Below are 12,643 nucleotides of genomic sequence, written 5' to 3'. Positions count from 1 at the left end.
AGCATATGTCAAAGTCTCAAAATCTTTCCAAACTAGCGACGCACCTCAGCACTATAGGACACCTAGCAGTCACAAGACCAGACCCACAGGAGTAGCTGATTCACAGTGACCACACATTGGGAAGGATTTTCATATAGAAGTGTTCTTAGCATTTGGGACCTCATTCTTTGACTATCACAGAGCAGCTACACGGGCACGGCTCGGGACCAACTATGGCCAGGTAACTTCACACCCGTGATTGGACACAGTAAGGAGCCGGCAATGCAAGTCCCAATCCTGTTAGTCTCTAAATGAGAGAAATGTTGAGGACTTGCACACATAAACTCCCAAAACATTTAAACCAATGGAGGGGAAAAAAGCGGAGAATGTCATTGTTCGCTGAGGCAAGTCTCGCTAAACAAGGACTTGTGTTGACCTGTGTCCTGCAGCCGCATTGGGCCTCTGCTACTGAGCAGCTATCATAAGTGCCAATGGGTGACACCAAGCCACCTTTACACCTTCTGGACTTGCAAAGTGGGATGGTGAAATCATAGAGCACTCCTCCTACAAGATGCCCGTAGATACTGCAGGAAGATCTCACAGAAGCCTTTAAAGAGGACCTTGGTATTCATCCAGTCATATCCTGTCCCTCCCTTTGTTGTGACATTGTCGGAATATGTCATGACGGAAAGTGCCCCCGCAGTGGTTGAAGAAAATAAGGAACAGTCATAGGCCCTGTTTACGAGTTTAGGTGTTATTGATTGCTTAGGATAAATAACGAAGCCATGGTGTACGTTATTTATCGAGTGCAATAAATAACAGTTGTTACGAGTTGTTGGGGAATAACGTGAATTTTAGTGTTCAGTGCACCAAAATCTGCACGATGCAGTAAATACTGTATAGTTTTCACCCGCTAAATTTCGGCAAGGTTTACCTGCTGAATTGTAACGAAAGTTGGGTTTTTTTAACACAGCCGATAATTACAGGATGCGTCAAAACTAAACCGAAACTCGTAATTCCATCCCATGCATAAACTGAGGGTACTGTACGCACGACACAGAATTTAACAAGCCACTCATAATTAGGCCCTAATGTCGTACAAAGCTGAAGCTAGGACTAGGGTTTTTGTAATGGTCTGGTTTAAATTAAATGTTACTGCACAAGACACAAAAATAGAGATGGTTAGGCTTAAAACCTAGGTAAAGAGTACTGATACGCACTAGGGTGTAAAAAAAATAACCATGAAGGTGTTCAGGTGAGGGGAAAAGGACATCATTTGTGTAGTAGGTTTGTAATTCTGCAGTCTGAAATGCTAGTTTAATGTTTAATGTTATGAATTCTTAATCATGAGGTAGAAAACACATTACACTGCAGATCAGCTTTTCTCGTAGCTTCTTATAAACTATGCCTTTCACCCATTTGCCAAAACTCCAACGCACTTAGTCTTACTATTGTTCGTAATAGTCACAATAAAAGCTGTAAAACTCCTTGTATCCTGATTTGTTTGGTGGAGGGAGGGAAGTGGGGGGCACACTTCCTTCTAGGCCCACGTACAAGTGAAGGCTGATCCATTCTGTGAAAGTTGCACTGAGCATCTCTGCTGCTTAGTATTGCTAAATCTGAGCGGTCTTGGAGAAGGCCTGTGCCAGGTCTTGGAGAAGGCCTGTGCCACCAGGGGCGGTGCGTCCATTCGGGCATTCGGTAGTGCATTGAAGGAATTACGCTCCTTGTGTCCTGTATATAGTCCAAAACTCAACATTATTTGTTTTACAATGGGTCCTTGAGGCCAAAGTGTGTTTTGAGCGACTGCACCTTCTACTCAAATTTAAAGCATTGTCATGGAACGGTGGTAGCAAAAAAGTGTGTATTGAAGAGCGTTAAGCCCAGTGATGGGCTATAGAATACTATCGGTGGTTTGTTGTTGATTCCAAAGGACACATTTGCCTATGTTTGAGACAATAATGCAAGAAAATGAAGTATATTTAAAAGAGTGGCAGTGGCTTAGGTAATGTATGTTAAAATGTAGTTAAAGTAACTAAATGTGCTGCTGTGGTCTTGTGATAATTAAAAAAATAATTCATTATTGTTTGTTGGCGACTAAGTACGAGTCGGCTCCGTATGCCAGTCTTCGAAAGTCACACTGAGCTCCAGGTGGCACCGCCCCAAGGGGATGGGGCGAAATCCGAGGTGCAGGGCCCAAAGCCAGCCCACGGCCAGTGTCCGCACAGATGGGGCCAGCCCCTCCACGCGTGGAGGAGTAGGGGGTTCAATGACCTGGCTACGCATTTATTTGCATAGGTTGCATGTTATGTTGTTTTACACACTACTGTGTTCACCATTTTCACCATGGTCATGCAATGATTGCAAGGGTCACCCTTCACTAACCCAGGGTGTGCTGCTCTAGTGGTGGTCTGTGCTAATTTTAGGGAATGTATGTCGTCACGGTGAAGACAGCTCACTTCGTGCCTCGAGGCGCTGCGAGGCAAGAGAGCGCGTCTCTTGTCCTTCGTGTTGGGGAGCACTGCAAATATATAATTGTATATTATGTTGCGGTACACTTTTTTATGCTTGTGTTATTGTGCGCTATTGATATTGTATGTGATACCACTGCATGTTATTAAAGGCATTGCATGTGATACCGTGAGATGTCACCATATATTGTCTTTTGATTATGATGCTCTTCTGGTACAGTCCACACTGAGCCCCTTCGGTATCTAGAGCGGACCACCCTTCTTATAGGTGATCCCTGCATTCCACTCATTGCTCCAGGGTGGGCTGCAGTCAACGGGAGACCCCCTGATATCAGCACGCATGAGGGATGCAAGCATAATGCACTGACATCATGCACTGGGGACTGAAGCCACTACCCCATCATTGAGCACTGTCGTGAAGTACTGCAGCGCGCAGTACACCATCAAGCACTGTAAAGGACGCCATACTGCCATAAAGTAATGTACTGCAGCGCTTATTGTTTTATTAATTCAGTGTGCATGCATAATATATTCACACTGTGAGCTAGGGTAACAGATCTTGTTTCAAAAATGTACATTATATAATTACAAAGTATGCATTAAAGAAGATTTTAAATGGTTACAATAAGCAGGCCTTAGTAGGTGACGTGCTGCCGACCGAGTGGTAGATTTCCGATTTGTCAAGACGAGGGTTAACATTGTGTATTGTATGTTGTGTTAAAGGGTTGCTCGAAGCCACCTTTTGTTCTGAAGCCCCTGGTCTTGTTGTCCTAGCTAGTAGTAGGAGTCCCATATATGGTTGAAATTAGTTGGGCTAGCACAAGCAGTTGCATTGTCACTCCACTTTTCTAAAGTTGTCAGAATGTAAGGATTTGAAATAAAAAATGGACAGTTACATTGTAAATGTGTCCCATTAACGCCTTGGCTGCGGCTGTTATTTCGGCACAGTGCTGGACGTTCCAAACAGTGGGTGGGGCCGCGTCGGCCGTTGAACGTTCGCAGAACCAGCCAGGTAGTGCTCCGAACGTTCAGCAGCCGACGGCAGCAGCTATGAGGATAAAGATCGCATGATACGTAATATAATAGTGTGTTCCCTTTTGCAGTGTATCTTTTAGAGACAGAGCTTCTCATCTGTGTTTCTTTCCCCGGTCTTCAAATGCTTATGGTGTGTCTTTTTGTGTTTCTCTATTACTGTTCAGTTTATTTACTTTTGTATTAAGTGTATTGTGTTTTTATGGTACTCAAACAACCAGCTAGTTGCTTCAAAGAATTCGTTAAGGGGACGAGGGTCAGGAATTACCATTAAACAAGGTGAGATCTGCAAGTAGGATTGGGTGGCCAGCCTATCAGTGTCTAAGATGTGCTGTGATGAGGAAGTTGTTGATAAGCCTGTGAGGGCAGTTTAGGCCCAGCACTAATTGCTTTATTAACTTTCCTACTTCTACAGATTTGCTTAAAAATGCACCGTTTGTCTACTCTTTTTTTCAAAATTTTAATGGGGGTGAATCCCCAAACCCCCCGTAGGTTATTCGTGCTTGCTCGCTACGTTCGCTCGCTCGCCGCGGTACAGTACGACAATAATGTTACGCCTCACCACTTTCAAATGTCACCAGCCACCACTGACTGCGCCTTAACGCTACCACAGCAGCAATGCCACAGCAGTAGTCTCCTCGGCGTCCCAGTGCCACCGCTGCACTACTGTAGCACTCCTTTAACTTCTTTAACTTGACTTGGTCTTGGTTTAGACCTACTGCTTACACTGCACCAGCCCTCACTCCCACTGCCAAAGGTGCCATAGCCCTCGTCGCAGGACTCATAGCCACACGTTGCTCGCCAGTTCAAAGTGGTTCCCACTCTGCGGCGCGGTGAGACTCTGCAGGTGCGGGTGCTATCGGCGGGCGCTCGAAGGGACTCCAGCTCCGGCGCCCTGCTCTCTGCTCTCTGCTCCCCGTTCCCTGTCCCAATCCCGCTCTGGCGGGTTAAATATAAATAGGATTGTGATAATGTCTGTTGGGACGTTGGGAACCTAGTACCGAGGACTGCGACCTTCCCCCCCACCACCACTGTGTGAAAGTCAGCCAGGAGTCAACCGAGTGCCTGGCGGTTCGGCGGGCACAGTGTCTTCTTTCCCACGTCCCACTCGCGATCCATATGCAAATCAGTCTTGATCCTACTCCAATAAGAACAGTACATCCCCAGATCCTTTTAAGACGAGACCACACGCAACCCCAGTCCATTTGTAGCCTTCATAGTGAGGTATAGCTCTATACGTCATCACACTCTATAATTAAATAACACGTTCTACATACACCTGGGACCGAGATCCATGTTTATCACTGAAAGCTTTACAGGATCCACCAGGTACCTGTGCAGTGTAGTAGTTCAGTTGCCAAATTAATTATTGCTGAAGATTCCTTCAATTCCCTCATCAGCAGTTTCAACACATGCCCACCGCCAGCAACCACCTGCACAAATAAAGCATTGCCACTACCACGCATATGTGATAGTACTGACCAAATGTGAATTTTACTTTTGAGAGTGGGGAATAACAACAAGATTTTTTTTGCATACTGATTCCCTCATAATTTCCTTACATTCAGGATCCTATCGCCTGCACATATTTCATCAGGGGTTTCCTTTACAGCTGAATCGAGATTATCACCATTCTCATAAAGAGGGTTCAAGTAATAATGGAGGGTTTGTTTGTGGTTTCTATATGTAAGCAATAGGTAACTTTACTTCCTCTAGCACTACTAATAGTATAAGATCCATGTCCATTTGCACTTCACAATATCCTCACAAGAATATCATAAGGGGGCAAGCCTGAAATATTTTTGTCCATTTGCCGTTGTCATGGCTTCCTTCCAGGAAAAGTTGTATTCTCTGCACAAAAACACATACATATTTAACAGATTACCTATTTGAAAACATTCACTGCAACATAACCTGAAGATACATTAAGAAACCTTATATAAAAAGTTGGATGATAGATAGGATGCTTGCAAAAGTCTCAGCAGATGCAGTTGCCGAGGGCCACATTCCAGTCCACAGTTTTTTGCTTTTCATACAACTTTCAGACAGAGGCCAGTCATATGCAAGTCATACTTGATCCTACTACAATAAGAACAACCCAAGCTGAATTGCCAGACCAGGTCCCCTCTGAATAACAGGCAGCCTCAGACCAGTTTTGGTCTATTTTGGCCTTGTCAATGAGGTATAGCTTGAGTTCTGTGCACATCAAGCAAAGGTTGCACGTCTGGAAATACCCATCACATTTACGGCATCTCACTGAGGAAAACACAAAGGTAATGGGTGGAATGTTTGCAAAAGTCTCAAGCACTACAATCACTCGGGCCACACTCCAGTCCATCATGCCATTTTTGGACAGACCATCCCTAGGCAAATCATCCTTGGTCGAGCGTCCAATACAAATAGTCCAGTCCAAACTACCTCAACAGATCTACTCTGAAACAGAGCACACACAACCACAGAACAGTGGATGATATTGATTCAAGCATTCCACTCATCAACGTTTTGTTTTCATCAGGGTGACTCCCTAAGTTCAATGGGTGCATTAGGGTGGATCTTGTCTGGAGTAGCAGTATTGGCAAAACCAATGTACTAGAGAGTGACATATTGTACATACCAGTGAAATTAATTCAAGCATTCCAGCCTTAGTATATCTTAACTAGCTTACTAGGAATCACTTTAGAACAAAAACATAGCTTGTATGTTTTTGTATGCACCTTAGTATTTCTTAACTAGCTTACTAGGAGTTACTTAAGAGCAGTAACATATCGTGTATGTCTGTATACAGTATGATGTTTCCTCTCGTCTGTGAGATATGCTGCACCATTAATCTAGCAGCTCCACAAATGTCCTGTTTTTGTTGTTTTCCAGGGTTGAATGTGCTGTTCTGGGAAGGGCAAGCAACACTGAAATCTACAGGCCAGTGCAGCAGAACGGAAAGGTGACTTGTACTGTTTATAACTGGGGGATCTGCCATGGTCTCAGGTTGTACTGCGTGCAAATACTCTCTTTTGTTTATGACTCGGCCATTTGCAGATTCTCTCACAGAACTGATGGATTAGCAAAACAAATTTTAGCAAAAGCTTGCACCTTCAAAGAGCTCTCATGTCACTATCTGCCAGTAGAGCCATAGCATTCCTTGTAGTCCTACAGGACACAGGCTCTAACGTTCATATACGTCCATTCGCTCTAATTCTCCTAAATCACTTTAGCATCTAGCACATCTTATTTTGATGTCACAACAATTGATGTATAAGCGCATCTATGAGTGATTGATCCTTTCTTTACCATCTGCCTGCAGTGCTCTGAGATCCCAGGCCTGAAGATTCTGTCTTACAATGCCCCCGTATACTACGGCAACAGGAACTTCTTCAAAGAAGCTGTGAGCAGGCTGTTGGGATTAACCCAGGAGAAGATCAGAAAGCGGGAGAAGGCCCAGAAAGCCCTTGAGGAGGGAAGAGCTGACGACATCAGCATAATTGTAAGACTCGGAACCCCTGAGAAAGTTCTTTAGATCGCACTGATGTTGCTGTAATTCAGATGATCCGTGGTCAATCACTGATGATGCCTGTGCTGCAATTTATTGAATGAGAAGAGTGCTAGGTACTCTAAAGCTGAATGATCTGAAGAGAAAGCACACATGCCTGATATGTGACTCAGCCCAATCAACAGTAATTATTCCCAAATGGAAAGGCAAATAAGACTTGTAGAGCCCATCCCAATGGTTCACAACATATATAGACGATGAAGCCAGTTGTCTCTTTCTGCTTCTTGTCCCTGTTGACACTGTTATTGAACCTAGAATGTAGACAAACAGCAGTAGTGCACACATATATGCTAAGAATTCTCATTGGCTGAGAGATTCTCAGAATTCTTTATTGAATACTAATTTAAATGGTTCTATGTGAAGGTAAAGCAGGCCAAAGCCATGAAAACTTTTAACTGGACCCCAAAATCAAGGCAACCATATTACAAAATCATGGCCTGATTTAGAAGTTGCTCCATCATAAACGTGACGGATAACCCATCCGCGTTTTTACAAGTGAATTATATCCTACGGAACTTGCAATATGGTTGATGGGATATCCGTCACCTTTGTGACAGGACACCCACAAACTAAACTCTAAATCAGGCCCTTTGTTTCTTTCTATTGGAAGTGTTCGAAATATTAACTCTTAATAACAAACACAATAACTGTGATGACAGATAAAATTGGATAACTTATTTTTACAATTTTTCAATACTTTTTTGCCACCATTTTTTTGAGTTTTTTGGGGTGGAGGGCAAGTTCAGTGCTCTTCTCTCCACAGCAACAACACCATTTCACGCTTCACTTCTTTGACCTGTTTTCTCAGGCTTTTTTTCAGCAAGTACCCCTAAACATCCTCTAAACCCACTTCTTCCCTGCCCCCACTCCCAAAACGTCTTTGTATTGTCTCATTTTACCCCAACCAGAAGTAAACTATCTTTAATTATTTTAATAGGGCCATTCAATGTAACGAAAACAGAATTCTCTTTACACAGGTCTGCATCACTAAAGATTACCAACAACCGGCGTTCTAGAATGTTGCTTTGTTTGAAGATGTCAACAGAGGGTTTGATACATATTGTGACATAATTCACTGAATGGCTGTTTTAAAAAAAAAATCCTCTTTTCTTTTTTTTTGATATTGTGTAAATTAATTTAGTTACTATATCTTTTTTATCAAAATAGTTTGTTAAATTGTTCAATCACCATATATTGCAGATGATAAGGCAATATAGCAGCAATGATTTAGGTAGCCCCCCCATATTGAATTATGAATATATTTCTCCTCTATCTCCAGTGTGTAATATTTTACTTTATTTTTCCACTTTCAAAATGATAGCTATAGTTTTCTTTGTGTTTTCGTGGGTATGGGTTTCCTGGTTTTTGATTAGAGATTTTCACATATTGCTAATGTGTATTGATTTTGGTAGAAATCAACCTTTTTCCTTTGCAAATTTGAGAAGGAAAAGAAATGTTATTCAATTTGTCACAAGACCATTAGCCAACTTCTCCACATATTCACCTATTATTATCACTTTACCCACTTTGTTTTAATGTCAAGCTTAAGCGTCCGAAATAGCCCAGTTCAAAATGGCTGTTGTATTATTGTGTGAATGATGTTTAAGATACATGGTCCAACAACTACCTCTCATAGGGGATTTATTGTTTTCTTTCTCTGTAGGAAAATGGAATAGCCAATCCTGTGTACCTTCCAGATAGAGATGTCCTCGACTCAGATTCAGGTACCCATTATGCATCCATTTTTAGGTCTCGCTTGAGCCAGCGCATGCGCTGCTCTGCGAGACATTTAGGAGTGGAGTTTTAAAAGTCTGACCACAGCTTTGTGTAGCATACGGTGTGCGGTTACGCGCACAGGCACGAGCAGAGGCGCCATCTGGCTTTCCTCTCGCTCGACCGAGCGCGCACGCCTCTCTTCAATGCCCCTTCCCCTCCCCCACCACAGAACGCATCTCGCAGCTTGTGTTTTTTTAACTTTTAGCGCGAGGCGTGCGCGCTTGTTCTTTTTGGTTAAGCACTTCACAAGAATGCGTGTTTCCCAGCTGTCACCCTGATGTACTTCTTACCACCTGCACTCCTTGTTGCCCACTGTTGTCTTTTTGCTTTTCTCCACAATCCTTAATGTTGGAAAAATTTCTTTGCCCATGTGCTTCTCTCCTTGCCCGATTCATGTTGCTCTCAGCTGATTCTCCACACCCTCCTTATTGCCTCCCACTCCCCCCTCCTTCTGTCACCCATTGCTTGCTTCTTCACCCTGCCTCCACCCTCTGTGTTCATTTCGTCCACCTCCTCTATGTGTTGCTTCCTCGCAACCCCACTCTCCTCTGTCACCCGTTGCTGTGCTTCACCCCACTGTGTGGCTTCTCCTCCCACCACGCAGCTTTGCTTCCCATCACCAGCAGCAGTCTGTGTTGCCCCATCCGCAACTTCCATTTTGCTCCCTTGCTCTAGCTTTAAAAAAATGCTTTTGCACATTTTTTCTTTTTCGTTGCTGATGCAACTCTAAACAAGCATTGGCATAGCCAATAGATCTCGCTTTTGGGACCTTATAAGTATTTGGTTATGCAGCACAATATCCTTGGTGCAACAACATCAAGTGTTGGATGGCTAAATACTTATAAGGTTCCAAAGGCGAGACCTATTGGCTCTGCCAATGCTTGTTCTATTTTCTTATGCAGGATCATTTCTCCATCTAGGAGAAACAACGAAAAGACTTTCACCTGCAGACCTCAGTAGCAGACCAGACTTGACTTAAAGAAGAAATTAGTATTCTAAAAGCTTAGGCCTTTTGATCTTCATTCATCCAAGCAGACCTTATCACATGCTTATTCAAGACAGCATACATGGTGCTCATTTGCATGATGCAAAGCTGGCTAGGATATAACAGTTAGTGGAGTAGCCTGGGGCTTATGGGCATTATTGCAAGCAGTGAACCTAGATGGCTTAGCCGATAATAATATATTGCTATAAATGAGGTGCAGCCTCACCTCATTATACAGCTGGGCCTCGGTGTCACTGTACCTGCTACACTAACATAATTTACTGGTCTCCAAGTTGCTAATCCTACTCGTCTTTCCTTCTCGCCTCCCTATCTCCATTCCAGCCTCTCATTTCCTTCATCCATTAAATTTTTTGGGGGGAAATCTCTTTATTAGAATTTCATGAGAGCAAATATAGCATCACTGCCTAGCAAGGAAGTACAAACATCAACAAACATCAAAGCTCGTGTGATTTACTGACCCCTAATCATATCTTGTCGTGGGCTGCTTGTATTGTACAGTGACATCATCAAGCTATAAAATGTAAAAATACATGCATATCACTCATTTTCAGACATTGAATTTTCCTGGGCTTGCGATTGGAGGTATTGACGCAAAGGTTCCGAAATGTCCTTGGGCTTAGAAGACGAGGGAAGCTCTTCTGCATAAAGTTAGAGGTTTTCTTTACAATACACTAGATCCTTAACCCAGTGGTCTGGACAGGGAGCTAGAGTACTGTCACACGTCAGTGCCACCCGACGCTTTGCCATCAGCAATGCTATTCTGACAAATCTGCCTATTGTTCCTTTCAGTTGAGGTATATGGCATAGCAAACAAATCTGTGGCATACATTGCATTGGGACCCCAGACATAACTTATTTGCGCCGCACTACGTCCTCCCAGTACATAGACACCAGCTTACATTGCTGCAGTGCTTACCCAGAAATATCACCAACCTAGGGTCCAGGTCACTCCGATCGGGCCCATAACACCGAAGTACAACACACCTAGTCACACACACTTTTACCCCAGACCCTTGCAAATATACATATAAAAAATAATGGGTTGAGTGAATTCGCTCCTATGACAGGATACCTTTAAGCACAGATTTTAACACCAACATTAGTTTTCATCAATAATTCTACTAAACTAATCTATGTATCAATGTACCCCGCCAGTTATGTCGATGGACTAATTAGTTGTGTAAGTTGATGGTGATTGTCAAGACCAGCTTAACCTCACTACAACAATACATTGATTTGCATAGGTAAATGACTCTGAAAGAATCACGAACACCTAAAATCATTTAAAAGATTTTATGTAATTAATTTGCATAAAAGAAAATTATCATTTACTCTGTCATTGTTAATTCTCACTGAGCATTGCCATTTATTCAGGAAATAAATCAAGAAAACTGTTAATAAAAGATATGAAGAGAAAATTCAGGTTCACATTAATTCCATTATTCTCTAAAATAAACATCAATCAATCCTAGGTCATGTAACTGAAAGAGAAATTCTTCATGAAAAAGATCAGAGAACCATAGTTAAAACGCATTTAATTCTAAAGATTTCTACACTAAAACTTTCCCAGCACTAAAAATCAAACTATACTTACTAACCCAGGCCTCCTCGGGCGCAATTTCTTACACAGGCTAGTGTCCCGTAACAATCTCCAACCTACAGGGGTTATCAGTGAGCGTTCTGGCATAGTTTCAGGCTCCCAGCATCTCCGCAAACAGCTGAAGTGCAATCAGCATCTCTCTTCGTTCAGCTTGTCTCTCACAGACAGTAAACCCCAATTTTGGTCTGATATTCGTGGAGAAGTGTGGCTCAATGGTTAGAGTGGCAGACCCTGATGCAGAGGTCTGGCCCGGTACCAGGGTTTAATTCCAACCTCGGTGGGTCGAGGGCTCAATTTCCTCGGACCTGATAATTCTCGCCTCGGTGCCTATTCTAATCATGGGTCCCACTCTGCAACTCTGGGCAATAGCTTGCTTAATCTCCACAATGGCCCCAACAGCGCTGGGATGCCTGGCTTTACCTTGGGGGTGCCCAGGAGTGGACATTTCACAGGTAAAAGCCAGGAAGGGTTCCACAGCGGTGTGCGTACAGCTCCAGGAAACCCCAGTTGGGGTATAAGTGCGCTTTACAAGTACAAATTAATTTCATATTTATACTGTATTTGCTGGCTCTCTACCCTCAAATGTTTCAACTCTTGCCGTTTCACTTTCTCTGATTGGTCATGACATTGCAGTTCTTAGCTCTCAGGATGTCCGTTAATTGCCAATGTATTTTTTAACTTTCAGGATGTCCATGAATAGCTTCCCTATTAAAAAGCTGACAGATACAAATTTGACTGTCCATGCATTTCTGAACTTCCAGGATGTCCGTGAATAACTTTGTTTGACAAACTGATAAATACAAGTTCGACTGTCCGCATTCATCATTAGGCATTTAAATGTTCATTGGCAGTGATTCAGCTGTTTTCACGTGGTCTTTTTTTTGGAAGGCATTTGACTTTTCTCCTTAGCAGGCATTCTGCTGTTCTCGTGGTTATCATTTTGGCCCACAGCCACTCACCGGCATTCATATCAAATGGCCTCGAACATAGTCAGCTGAGGTTGCAAAGTTTTCAGTGAAGCACCAAGTTCCAAAAGTCTGGCACCTAACTGGCCGCAGCGCTTGCATTTGCTTGAGGTTTGAAGGCTAAACCTGTGCAGTAAAATGGTGTGTGGTACACTTGGTGAATATATTTGAAATGGATAATCCTCAGAAAGCCATTTGGAGTGAGGGTGCTGGTGAAATTGCAGATGTGCTCCTGTTCTAATTATGTCAGCAGAAGGGTGAGCCTGTCAT

The 12,643-nt window shown here is 43.0% G+C and overlaps 1 protein-coding gene across 2 annotated transcripts in view; it reads left to right on the top strand.

Annotated features, from left to right (window-relative positions):
• The window catches only part of LOC144830993 (solute carrier family 26 member 10-like), a 482,105-nt gene that overhangs the window by 376,091 nt on the left and 93,371 nt on the right, over positions 1-12,643 (top strand). For both annotated transcript variants that reach the window (XM_078688957.1, XM_078688958.1), the window contains exons 12-14: positions 6,351-6,420; positions 6,781-6,960; positions 8,690-8,750. In XM_078688957.1, coding sequence (XP_078545083.1) covers positions 6,351-6,420; positions 6,781-6,960; positions 8,690-8,750 — 311 coding nt within the window. The remainder of the gene's footprint in view (positions 1-6,350; positions 6,421-6,780; positions 6,961-8,689; positions 8,751-12,643) is intronic.

The sequence above is a fragment of the Lissotriton helveticus genome, chromosome 1_1, assembly GCF_964261635.1.
Source record: "Lissotriton helveticus chromosome 1_1, aLisHel1.1, whole genome shotgun sequence".
Classification (NCBI taxonomy): Eukaryota; Metazoa; Chordata; class Amphibia; order Caudata; family Salamandridae; genus Lissotriton; species Lissotriton helveticus.
This window is presented reverse-complemented; position numbering and strand designations above follow the sequence as displayed.